We start from the raw sequence: 13,951 nt of genomic DNA, 5'->3' as shown, positions 1-13,951 counted from the left end.
CTGATTGTCTCCTACTCTGAGTGAATTTCAAGCTAGATTTCTGTTACATAATTCACACATCTAAAGTACTTGTGAATATTCAAAAGCATAATGCAACCCGACAGGAAAGGCAGAGAGACTGTAATATGAACAATCCACTTATTCTATCTCCTTACCAAATAAAACTGGATAAAGAGAATGCTTAAACCCTAAAAGGCAATACCTTCAGAATGCACTAAATGGACACTGTTTTCATGCAATGTTTCTTCTGGAGTGGAGTCACTGCGGAATAAATTAAGTGAAACAACTTAAGAACTGAAAGTGTGAGAGATCAGAAACTCTCCAATCTCTATTCATGAAAATCATTCATGTATTTCCAAGCTGCTCTCTCAGTGACAGCCATTACATCTTTCACAGAAGCAATTGCTGGCAAGACAGAGAAACTCACCCTGAGTTAGTACCCTGCAAAACTTAGTAGATACTCTGCCTGTGTTCCTTCCCCAACTGCAGAGTATTTCATATGTAACAGAATTAGTGCAGTTTTACAACAGCAGTAAGAAAACTAGACTGAGCAGCCTATGCAGGGGGTTCATATCTAGGCATAGCAACAAGCCCTGATGCACAAGGAACCTCTTTACCTCTTCTACTAAGGAGTTCATGGGTTGCTGAAGGCAGAATATGAATGTTTCCATCAGTCAGAAAAACTTAAAAGTGATGATTAGAGTTTTAATCAATTCTTGTTTGAGCTCTAGGTCTGTGAAAAAATAAGTTCTAGAGTCTGTCAGACATAAAGAACTTGAAGCTGTGAGTCAAATGACCCCAAATTTGCGATCCTAAGGCAAGATTGTTCACCCACCTGCCACATCAGATGTCAAGATAATCCTGACAAATCCATGGATCCTCAAGCACTGAGCTGATGGATCTGATTGAGATCAACTGAGCTGACCTCAATTGTTTTCCTTTCCCAAAAAGTTTTCCTATAGCTGTTAAAGGGAGACAGTGGCAATAAAGTGCCAGGAGCAGGTATGCACACAACTGCTTCGGGGCATGTAGAGGTACATCCGAGAGTCTACATCCAGTTGCCATGGTATTGGTAGGGGACTGCAGATTTTTGTTTCAGTGGAATGAATGTACACAGCAACACTTCCATCTTTTCTAACATGCTCTTCACATGCCCTCCCACCTTTTCTCTATCTCCATCTTCTCCTTTTGTTTGACCATCATTTCTCAGGCCAGAAATTTCCTCTGTCCTTTTCTCCCATGCTCCATTGCCCCCACTCTCTCCCTGTGGATTCCTTTTGCCTCCTCTATTTTTTTTCCCACCTTTCTCCATTATGGGATTTGCATGTCTCAGTGCACCAATACTGTCTGTCATACTTGTACACTGGACTAAATGCCAAAGCAGAAGCAATTGACCATTAAGATGCCCGTGCTTACTTTTTACATCTAATATTCAATATAATTCAGTAACACTGGACCAGAAGCGCTCTCCTGGTACCTATAAAAATGTTACAAACAGTCATAATTCAAATGTACATTAGCTAGAAGATTAAAGACTGTAACCAACCGCTTTTCATATTAACCTTCTGTTTGGCTGTTTCAGTAAGCAGACATGGCAAGGGGAACGTCTAGATTTAATATTTCAAATGGGATAGCTCAATGCAAAAAGACATGAAGAGCAGCAGAACCAAGGAGCATCTCTGTGTGCAGCAGAACTCAGATATCCCTATTAGGTGCATACTCAGAATAAAGCATTTGCTTCAGGTATGGAGCTCTGATCAAAAAGCATCAGTTTAATGAAGAGGGGATTTTATTTGGGGAGGGTGGGTTGCAAAGGGAAAGTCACAATACAGTCTGTTTACTTGGCTTTTCCTTGCTTAATCATGATGGACTGCTTACTGATAGTATTACCATGATGAAAAGACAAATGGTTTAAGCAATCCCAAACCAAAGATAATGACTGAGTGGCTTAGAACATCCTCTTCCATGTGTCCACCACTTCCTGGTATTCCTTAATCAAGATTTCACAGCACCAGCATGAAAGCAGCCTTAAAATACTTTAGGAGAAAGTAGCTGAAGAAGAAAGTACTTCAGGGATGTCCTCTGAGAAGCACAAGATAGAATAAACATATTCTGTCTAGAGAAAAGGCAAATGCTAAGGGATTTTAACCCAGCGTGGTTGGAACTAGATGATCTTTAAGGTCCCTTCCAACCCAAACCATTCTGTGACATTGCCAAGTTATTCCGGCACTACACAAGCTAGTTTCAAAAACACCTTTTTGAACTGTATTAGTCTGTGTTATCCTTTAAAAGAGAGGCACTCATTTATAGTCCATCGAAAATTTTAGCCCCTAAATCTGAAAATCTCTGAAACTTTGATTTTTAGAGCAGCCAAACTTCTAATAGCTTTCGTGTCTAAACATTAAACAATTTCATCTTAAAAACAGGATAAAAATTAACGAAGTGTGCTGAATCTTTTTACAAAGTAGAAAAATAAGAACAAATCTCTGAGGAGACATGGCACATAAATCCCTGATTTGCACAGAAAAGCAAGAAGATGGATTAATTCCACAGGCAGCACAAGAGAACAGAAACAGAATAAAAGAGGTGGCTGAAAATGAAAAAAGGCTAAGGAAACTGCAAAGACAAAAGACCCTTATTTAAATTCCTCGGATCCAATAATAAGTAGTGCATGACAGCTTGTCAATAAGTGTGAGAAACTCACTCAAAGGAGGAGTCATGTGAGGATTCTGACATCTCCACAAATAGGAGTTGATAACAGCCAAAGAATTTAGTATTTTTCATACATTTCAAAGGGCTTCCGCCTCGAACAGGCAGGTGCTGTGCAGGTGGTAATTTCATCATCAATTAAAATTGTTCAGTTCTGGCAATTCATTCGGTTCAGACTCAACACCAAGCCTTTACGTTCCTTTTACTCAGTGCAGTGCCTGGCAGGAGGCTCCTGCCGATCGCTCTCCAACCATCACTCCGTGTTATTACGGACACGGGGAGGCAAAAGGAACAGGAAACTCAAGACAACACCAGGAGCTACCCAGCACTGCTCCCCACGCAACTGTACACCTGCCACGTGGCAGAACAAACCAAAAAAATCCACACAAGCGACCAGCACTGCAGTCTGGAGAGGCTGGAGTGTTTCAAGTGCTCAATGTCACTTAATTAAAATTGTGTGCTTGGGTACAATCTTTAAATCACTTTTCTAATTAGGAAATGCACTCTGGCCCAGGTCATTAGCTGTGCAACGTCAGCAGGGTACTGAAACAGCTTTGAGTCTAAGTGCACTAGAGATTAGTCTCATTATTCAGCAACAGTTTCTCAATCAGAACAAAAATTCCTCCTAAAAACACGCACCTAGTCAAGGAGAGGAGGCCAGGAATCAGTCCTCAGTACTGAAGAGCACACGGAGTGCTGGATTAATCTAATTACACTGCTGTCGCTTTTTTCTGGCAAGCTATTTAACAAAATACACAGCGCTGATAAAAGAATTGACTCTCACTTCTACTACAGAAGATAATTAAGATTTGTTCGGTGGAATAAAAGACAAATCAGGGTTGAAATAAAAAAATCAACATAATTTTCAGTGTTTTTTGACAGTTGGAGAGAGTGTGTATTAAAATGGATTAAATGTAATTATCCTTATTACTTTTTCCTCTGTTGATTCTGAAAATGACACGGGATGATAAACTTTAGGACAACATGCAGCATCATTTTGGAGCAAATTGCTTTTTTTTTCCAAGTATGTAATAAACGACCCACAGTTTTGCTTCACCAATAAGCAGCCAAAGGCAATGAAGCACCACCTGAAAAGCAGACCAAGACCGACAGAAGTGAGAGAAATACCCTGGTGTTGAGGGTTGGCAAGAGACTACTCTGAAATGGATTAAAGAGTGCACCATCTTTTTAAAATAAAAAATAAAAAAGTCTCCCCACTGGTTTGGCAATAGGAGTGCACCAACAAATCTCTTATATAGTTGGGACCCAGATTCTTCATCCTCTTTCAGTTACCAAGTCCTGAAGCCTGATTTCGAGCACTGACATCTCATAATGACTTCAAGTTTGGACTCTAGCACTCCTGAAAATCTGGCTGTAAGAGACACACGCATAGCCTCCTCTTCTACCAAAGCAACAGCTTCTACAACAAAGCTGTCACGGCTACTTGAGTCACTGGATTGTTGCTCACAAAGAGATGGTTAGAGTTTCGTCCTTTAAATATTCTAAGTATTTTTAGATATTCCAATTTTCTGTTCTTGATCCCCATGTCCCTCTCTCCAGTTCTGAAGAACAACTGTCAAACGTACCTTTTTCCTCCCTTTTTGTTATTTTTGGTCTTCTCAAACGCTCCCTGGTGAAAAGATTTAACAGACTAACATAGAGGAAGTGAAATGCAATGATCCCAGGGTACTTTCAGGGTTAAGCTCAAGCTATAGAACTAGATTTGACAACTAAACTTCATGCTGGTTTAAGGCAAAACAACATATTTAACAGCTATAGGGTTCAGCACAAGTAACTTGATCACTCGAGGTCACAGTTAGAGACACCCCAGTACAGACCACCAGCCATAGCAAGAACGCCTTCCAAATGCAGAAGACCTGATGGCATTTTGCTTTTAGTATAAAACACATCTTAAAGATGTTCCCAGTTCTGATGCCTGCTAATGCATACTGCATATAACAAGTGATAGATGTGTGCAGAGAAAAACCACGTATTTTCATCACAAGCTTTTATACTCTCTAATTCTGCACAATGCTGAAGCATCGTTACCCGCTTATCCCAGTAAATGAAAAGCCAAACCATATGGGTAGAATTCCAGGTGTCTCACAGAAAGGAGAAAAAGGAAAATAAAAAGTGCTCTCCATATTCTAAGCACAGGCACAGCCCTGAATGACAAAGGCTTTTTCTTCGTCTTATTATCTTTTAACAAAAATCCCCTGAAGAGCTGTACACCAACTCATTACCAGCTTCTGTGCATGAATTTATAAGCAGTTTCAGGTAGCTCAGTTCAAAACATTTCTACTTTTGGTATTAGGTCTCAATGGCATTTGAACAGAAGGGGAAAAATCAGTTTTTAGGCTTCACTTCAAAATTATGATTTAATTGAGGACTATTTTTTGGCCAAAGATATGGAGAAGAACTAGAACATTATAAAACAAGACACATGAAAATACCAAGCTGACCACAGATTAGAAATATGTGAAATAACACCTACAGAGACAGTGCTTATAAAAAGGGAGGTTAATGGGAATGGGTTACAATGATTAATAAGTTGTCAAATGTCCATGTTATCTTCTAAAATACAGGTTATTGTATCCCTCAAGCAAATAATGCAGCAAAATATTTAAGCCTTCTCCACAGAATAGAGCGTGCCTTTTCTTATGTCCAAAAGGTGATGGAAATTCCTGTATTTTCTGCAGACTGCAGAACAGCCTGAAGCCTGGTTATGAAGCCCCCCATACATTGTCCTGTCCTAGACACGCAGGAACAGGGTGCAGGCAATCAAAGGGGAGGCTTCTTGGCACAACCAGTTCTATAGAATGACAAGGCTCTCTAGAAAGATCTCACAAGTGCAACACAGACAGATCATAGGAGAAGAGGGACTATAAAGTTACTGTGTCTTATTTGCAGCCTAAGCACAGGTCAGAAAACTTTACTGTAGCACAAGTATGAATACTTTAAAGGAGAAGGCTAAAAAACTTGGGGTCAAATCCCTTTACTTTTCAAATCAGTAGGCACAACCACACACGGCAAAAGCAAAAGGTGCAGTCACAGCCAGATAGAAGGAACATTATGCACAGCTCACCCCTATTTCTGCCAGGAACAAGAGTAAGTTGTGTTGACAAAATAAAACATGATCTGCATATGAAAGAGAGGATGATTCAGAAAGAGGAAGCACCAGTTAACTCAAGGTATAGCACACCCACCAGTACTAAGGTCCAAGGGGAGATCATTCACTGAGGCGTGTTTTCAGTGAAGAACAGAAGATACACTGGGTAGTGACTGTGAGAAGGATGAAAAGCCAACAAGTAAAACATGAAGCTACAGGAAGGTGAATGAAAGGTTGGCTGAAAGCACTGCAGTTCCATAAACACCGAAAGGAAAGTATGGAGCAAGACGAGAGACAGATGTAGATTATCCTGCAGGATACAAAATAGAGAATCACACTGAACTGATGCAATTCAGCAACTCCACAGAAAACAGAATTTCTCCCAAACAAAACTGAGGTCTATGTGAGCGAGGATTCCAGCAGATCTGATCTTTTCACTGATATTCTTTGGTCTTCTCATTGAAGAGGACTACTAGGAGGAAACTGAAGAGCCATGTGCTGAGAAACGCTCATATATCAGTTGTTGGTAGAGGATAAAAATAAGCGCCTAATAACTCTTAGCAGATACATTGTATGTAGCAAAAGGAAGATTAGAAATGCTGAAAACATTTTTCATGAACAAAAAACACCAACTAAAAACGAGTCGGGGGAGTCAGAGGCTGGAAAGGGGCATCACTACACTGGTTTAGCTTCACTAACTCAAAAAATGAAGCTGTATTATCATGCTTGTCCAAGAGCAGTCACACTCACTGGATTGTCAGTAAACTGCCAGTCACTCAGAGCTGGATCTAGAACTGGTAACGTGCTGCTTTGGCAAAGGGGTATTAAAACATTTTGTTATAAGGCCAAGAACTCCAGGGTATAGAGTCTCGCTGAGCATTTTTAAGCTGTCTCACCTCAAACATCTCTTGCTCTGTCTGTCGTTGATCATCCAGGAGCTGCTCCAAGTAGGTCAGATTACGGAATTTTTCTAGATAACTACTGTATTGTTTCTGCAGTTGCTCTTCAATCTTCTCATACTCATCCATAAAAGCAGGACTGGAGAGAACAAGCACAAACTACTCAGCGAAATATTGACCTGTATATGCAGAATTCTGCAGTAAGCGTTTTTGGGTTTGCAGCTTCCTTTCCATGTCTGCTAAACTAATCTAAAATGACCTTTTGTTTTTAAGGTTCCACACTACTTCAGAGACAAAGTATAAGACAACAAACCTCATTAAACTATCCTGCAAAAACTACATATAGTAAAGGAAAGGTTGTGTACCCACTACTACTCCCTTCCAAACAGGCAGAAAGGCAGCCTTTGGGCCCCTTTAGCAGGCAAATCTAAGTTAATTATCCTGCTGTTTCATGACTCCAAAAAACTAGCTTGTAGCATGGCTGGTAAATCACCCTCTTTGCTGGAGACTTATTTGCTACAAAACTGTGCTGTGTCATTACAAGCGTAACTAGACTCGACACCAATAAGTGATGATGTCCTTATACTACAGAGCCAACTGTTGCGCCCCAAAGAACACTAGTGCTGTTTGATGCTTCACATTGACCCAATACACTTCCTCCAGAGTGTTACTGATCAACATGTCCTAGAAGCCTCTGGAAACAGAGGGAATGTTTGCACCAGTTGCCATTTTCAGGAGAACTACCTGACACAATCTGTGTTTAATGACAAAGGAAAAGACAAGACATGCTACCTGACCATTTTGTACAGCTCAAGCAGCAATTAAGCAACTCCACCAAATAATATTCTGGCCACTTTTAGCAGCCCTGAAATTCTGATTTCAAATACATGGTTATGGAAAAATGACCAATTCCAATCCAGACTGGGCATTTCTAGAGAAGAGAATCTCTCTCTTCACAGGCCATCATCTCAGTCTCATTACAGACCTCGCTCCTCGCTGCTCTAAGCATTAACAATGCACAGTTCCATCATTTATGCAAACATTTATTTATACAGTAGATAATCAGTTCATAATCTTTACCGAACACTTTGTAGAGTCTGTAGCCTCTTCTGGCTTCTTTCCAGTTCCAATTTTCTTTTTTCAATCTTGGCTTCCAAATTGGCTTCATCCAAAGCCACATTATTCAACATGTCTTCAGTCTTTTGGACTTCCTCCTAAAAGAAAACGATGGTGAACAATGGCTTGCACTGGAATAATTAAAATTATCTTTCCGAAGCTGATCATTCTTGTGTATAATCTCACATCTCAGGTTATCAAATAACTTTATAACAATGAGCTAGAACATAAACTGACCAGGCAATGAAAATTATCTTCAAGACAAAGGTCACTTTTATAAAGACCTTACTCTATCCCAATATCTTCATCCTTTTCTAAGTCTTGCTTTATCCATCTTTTCAAAATCTGGGAAGCATCCCAAGCATTGCAACAAGTGCTACAGGAATCATAAGGGGGAAGTGGGAATATTCCAGCTTATTAAAATGAGCTGAGTACATTCAGCGTGCTCATGCTCAGGAAACCACGAGCGTCTTCTCAGTAAGAGAGAGAGAGGACTTCACACTTGCTGAAAGTCCAGCAGTAACTCTTAGGTGCTGCTCAGCTATAATAGGTCATTTCATTAACTGGTCCAGAACTAAACCAGCTGAGGTACGCGTTATTGATATTTCCCAAGAAGCCAATTGCTTTACTACGCTGCTGTTAGTTTATTAGCACCGCTGCCTAGAACAGCAATGCATATTAACAACGTTTATAATTCATATAGACTGCGAGTAAGGAGCAGAAACATAAGGAAAGATCGCCTGGAGTATCTATTGATTATGCATTGGCTGTTTAAATTTGGAACTCTGCTCCTTGTAATTATACAATTGGATTGGATATGGTTTGCAGTTAAAAAACTTATAGCAATCACTAGGATTTAATTAACCACCATGCTTGCACAGTGGCTATGAGTGCAGCTAATGGTTCAGAAATACAGGAACCCAAGCACTGGAGCAAGGACAGTGTTGCCAAGTCTGAAACAAGAACCGTGCACTGGTATGGCACTAATTAGCACAGTGCCAGTTCTCACCCCTTGGCCAGCTCAGTCATCCTGCTTCCAGAGCCCAACTTCACAACTCCAGAGGTACCAGCACTTTTTGAGTTACCAAGTACACCCCTTGCAGCCCTGACTCTGCCAAGTTTACATGGCTTAGACCATGTAAGTGGGATGTAGATTTCTGTGCTGATTTAGGCAATTTTTATGCCTTCTGGGGTGACTACTGAGCTCCCAGCAGAGGCAGGGAATATGACTAAAATGCAGAGGGTTTTTCTGTAGCTTTCTCCCAAGAGAGAGGCCAAGGGAGGCCAAGTGCAGCTCTTTGATGCATCAACTGGAGGAATGTTTCTGCATATTGAACCAACGCAGTTATACAGTGCAACAGGCTGAAAGTAGAGCGGGTCTGAACATGTTCTCCTAGGTAGTGCTGCTAACATCGCTCACCCCTTCTGCTGCAGGCTGTGATTTCTGACTGCCAGCTCACAATCACCACCGAGCAGACACCTCCTTCACTCTGCCAGGAAAGCTATCAGTCTCAATTAACAGACTTGTTCACTTTGAACACAACAGATTTCCCAAATAAACCATAAGGATCATCAGTGACAGTATTCATCACCACCACACAAGGAGTCATCACAGCCTGATCTCTGCCTTGATGAACTTCTGTTCACACAGCTGATGTCACCTAAAGTCTCCAGTCTGCATGAGCCATTAACTGAAGTTCAACATTAGCTATTAACTAACCAGGTGCAGCACGACTTCAGCTGAAGGTGATGTGTGCTTTGGCACTCTTCACCCTAGGCTGTTGATAAAAAGAGCTATGTTCCTCTTGCAGGAGAGGAATGACAATTTTGCAGTTAAATAAATATCTTTTTGCTTACCAGAACACAGCCAATGGCAACTTTCACCGTTTTCTCAGCCTCATTTATCTCCAAAGGTCTGGCAATAGATTCTGCTCTTGCTTCCTATGAAATAAAAATACAGCAATATATTTAAACACTACACAAAGGAACTGATATATGCAGAACTGAGGGTGGTCAAGCAACAACAATACGATCATCTGCATAATAAATAAAATAGGATTCAGTATTTATTCACTAAGGCTCAGGTGATTTAAAGAACAGGAGATGACAAAAAAGTCAGTTAAGTGAGGCTGGGGTTAACACTGAGCAATTAAGGTATCTTTTCAAAACAAGATAAGTGCTACTGTCTGACCTACAAGTATTCCTGAATGCAGATTTTTGGAAACTGCACTGGTTATTACACCTTGAGCAAGGTATGCAAAGTAGCACAGAAGATTTCATCATCTTTACAACAAGACCCATGAAAACAATAGTGCACGTAGACAAGCAGTGTCACAAAAAGTGTGGAGCAACAAGGACTATGAATCCATCTAACGGAGCCAGGCAGCTGGGACAGTCAGCAGGTGCCTCCTACACCCACATGAAAATCAGATGATGCAGATATATGGACTTCTCCAATTCTGACAACCAAGTGGTTCAGAATTCTCATCAAAACAGCAGTCCTTGTTTAGATCCCAAAGGATGCAAAAAAACCTCTTCCATCCTCGGCAGTTTTGGGGACAGATGGGTTAGGGGTATTCAGTGTGCGCTTGTCTGTATGACACCTTACAACACTGACCTGGTCATTATATGAAAACATTGGATTACTTGTTTGCTACTGGGAGGAGAGGAGGGAGATTTTTGCAGCTAAGTGTCCTTAAAACTGTCTTATGTTGGCAAACCATTCAGTAACAGGTGGATAAAGGTGGAAATAGCATCTCTCTAGAGAACATCTGACTAAGAATGTAAAAATGCTTCATACACATTGCAACAGGCTGTACCCTGCCTGCTACAAGATGAATTCTGGAGGCAGATACAATTACTTAGGCAAGTTACCACACCAGACACTCCAGGTTGCATAGGCAAGTACTAGTAGAGGCAGCCCAGCTCCCTCCCCACCAACTCAAATTCAGGGACTTGCACGGTGAACCCAATCAGGGAGCTCATCCAGCCAAAAAATCAGCTTTTTGAGCTGAGCTTATTCCTCTGCTGGATCAGCTCTCTGAATGAGTCTGCCACATGCCACACGAAGGCTTTTTTTCCCTGGCACAAGAAAAGAAGAAATAATATGTTGGGGAGAGTGACAGGAGTTACATCTATTGGGGCAGTGACAGCTTACGCTGCCTGAAGTGCATGTGAACATTCCCCTGTGCACGCAGAAATACAAGCTCCAAGCAGCAGAATGTTAATTTGGATGAAATTAAGATACAAAGAGCCTGCACAATACATATTCCTGAATAACTCCACACATAGACACTTTTGGAGGAAAACAGGACAGGAATAATGTAGCTCAGTAGCTATTCTGTGAACATTACACTTTTACCAAGCTCACCAAAATGCCTATTTATTTGTGAGGACTTTGCCTGAGCTGCAGAAGGGACAAACCTGGTGAAGACACTGCCCTGCCAACTGTACTCAGCTCTTCTGACAGCAACAGTGAGATCTCTGCTACAGAGTGAACGGATTTCAAACAAAATAGTTTATCACTCAGCAGGGGGGAAGGAAATTATTTTCCTTCCCACTTTCAAAAGAGATAAAAGAAACAGCAAGGAATTTAGTTTTTAATTATAAACAACTGCCTTACCAATTTCCTTTCAGTAGCCTGGTAAAACACCCACCGAACATGCACAAGTCACGGTTTTAGATACACTTCTGAGGATCTACCCTTTTAAATTGGAATAATTTATACAAGTTTAATGTCTTGTCTTCTTCTACCTTCCCTCTACTACCCATGGAAGTTTCACGTACAGCCCGCAGTCCTCGTGGAGAATTCCACATCATTTTCTAGAACAAGGTTCAGTCCTGTGGTCACATCTGCTTGGAAAAGTGTCAGGCCAACAAATAGTGTAAAAGCAGAAGTTTGTATTTTCAGACTGCTGAATCAGGGCTGAACTGGAATAGGAGAAGGTCAGGGCAATGAACCTCCTCAGAGCCCAACAGACCAAGAGGAGAATCCAAGCGGACCATTACAGCTTCCATTACAGTGGACCATTATGTTAATATATCATGGAAATATATTTGAAAAAGAAATATATGTTGAGGGTATCAAAGTTGTTGACAAATTTTTAATGGATGTTTGTATCCTGGGTATCCGTCACTGGGCCATTTCCTCTTATCCTATGAAAACTCTCAAGAAGAGAACTTATTTTTAATATCTCTTTGCAGGAAAGACCCTGCAACTGGCCCTACAGAAGAGGATTAAAAGGAAGGCAGATCACATTAGAAAAATAAATACCCCACAAAGATTATGAAGACATTAGGAAAAATGTTTACCTTAAAATACCAGCGTTGGTCAATTTAAACATTGTTAAGCCATTAGCAAATTAAAGAAAATTAATTTAACAAAACCACTTTGACTATCTCTGACTTGCCACATAAGCAAATAAAGCACATTTTTCCTACAGCCCAACTCATCCTCACTAGTAGTTCTCACCCAACATAAAATACACAGTAATAAGTGAGATTTTTTTAAAACCTGGCTTTACACAAAGGCTCTTCTGTTGCTGCTTCAATCTGTGGATACAAATAAGATGTAAAAAATTGTGTTTGCCTTCAAATATACATTTGTCCAAATGCCAGGTATTACATTGCCACTGGCTGGACACACAATTCCTTGTGCTCAAAGGGTGCAAATGAAACTGAGCTGAGAAATATCGCCTCATTCATTTTCTTTTAAAGTCATGTACTCTTTGCAATTAGGTGTACTAATCAGAATACACATTATAATAGTCAAGAGGTTTCCTTTAAATTAACCATTAAAAACAGTTCTCAGGAGAGATGAAAAATATAGAAAAAATTATCAAGGCAAGAAGAGGTAAGAAGCAGAACAATTTAGGACTATGCCTGGTAATTACAACTTCAGAAAACAAACATACCCAAAACCAGAGAAGTATTCATGAACAAGCTGATTGTTTACCACTTACCACTGCTTCCTGTTCAAAGTGTCCAAGAGCTCCCTGGCTATAGTTTTACATGATAAATACTAATTAAAAATCAGGGAAGCCAAGTGTAAAATTATTTTTGATGAACTAAAGCTGACAATTATTAAAGAAAACACACAAAGGCACACAAGAGACACCGTTTGCTGGCATTATTTATCCTCCCTGCTTGGACTAATATTTGGTGCTGCATAGAAGGGCTGAGATTTAATCCTTCAAGTTTTGGATCTCACTTTGGACAAAGCCAGTTGGAAGTACTAACCAATTAGTTGGCTGGTTTAGACTTGAAAACTTCGTTTTCTTTGAGAAATTCACTGCAAAGTAAGAAAGATTTCTAATCAAAGACTAGCTGACCCCCTGATCAAGCAGAACAGAGCATGGCCTGACAGGACGCTCCCCACAGGACATGGGAAGTTCACGCCGAAGCCAGCTCTGCCCAAATTGCACCAGTTTTGGCATCAAAGGTGATGATAAATTTCCTTAGAGCAAAACTGTACTGCAGTCATTTCAGGAAATAACACTGATCTTAAAGCCTTCAAAACTCCATCTGTCTAAAGAATTTACTTATCTCAAATCTGCAACCCCGCTGAGTGACGGTCCCCTGGGTCAAACACCAGCGAAGGAGAAGGCCACGGCAGAAGGTCAGAGCAGAAGCCCGAGGTTCTGTCCACAGGAATCAGATCAGCAGCCAACCTTCTGGAGGAGGTGATGAGCTGCGGCTCTGGCCAGTCGCTGCAGCTACCACCTTTTGGTGGAGAAGTCCCTTACTGAGAATTTTCCCCCAGGAGCTTTATACTTGGTTAATAATGAAGAGCCACTATTGCAAAAACCATTCTGCAATTATGCCCAGTGAAGCATTTTCAACTGGTAATGGTTTTCCACCATTATGCATCAAAAACTGATAAACCAGCTTCCTGCATGCTCGATGTATAGATAAATGGATGCACATACCTTCTGAACTGCAGTAAGGAACCAAGGCAAGTAATTAAGCATGACCAGCACACAAGTCACTCATGATAAATGTGGTGTAATATACGTATATATTGATGTGTTCAAGGTCTAGCAGAGGTTTCTAAACACCTTTTTTTGTGATAAGGACCAGAAATGAAAGCTATTTTCTAACACACTGGTCTTGCACCAAA

At 40.6% G+C, this 13,951-nt stretch overlaps 1 protein-coding gene across 2 annotated transcripts in view; it reads right to left on the bottom strand.

The window, feature by feature from the left end:
- The window catches only part of CLUAP1 (clusterin associated protein 1), a 65,976-nt gene that overhangs the window by 36,174 nt on the left and 15,851 nt on the right, over positions 1-13,951 (bottom strand). For both annotated transcript variants that reach the window (XM_068420258.1, XM_068420259.1), the window contains exons 6-8: positions 9,691-9,774; positions 7,798-7,931; positions 6,715-6,856 (exon numbers count right to left, since the gene is read on the bottom strand). In XM_068420258.1, the coding sequence (XP_068276359.1) occupies positions 6,715-6,856; positions 7,798-7,931; positions 9,691-9,774 (360 nt within the window). The remainder of the gene's footprint in view (positions 1-6,714; positions 6,857-7,797; positions 7,932-9,690; positions 9,775-13,951) is intronic.

The sequence above is a fragment of the Nyctibius grandis genome, chromosome 30, assembly GCF_013368605.1.
Source record: "Nyctibius grandis isolate bNycGra1 chromosome 30, bNycGra1.pri, whole genome shotgun sequence".
NCBI classification, from domain to species: Eukaryota; Metazoa; Chordata; class Aves; order Nyctibiiformes; family Nyctibiidae; genus Nyctibius; species Nyctibius grandis.
Note: the sequence above shows the minus strand (reverse complement) of the source record. Positions and strands in the feature narration are given on the sequence as shown.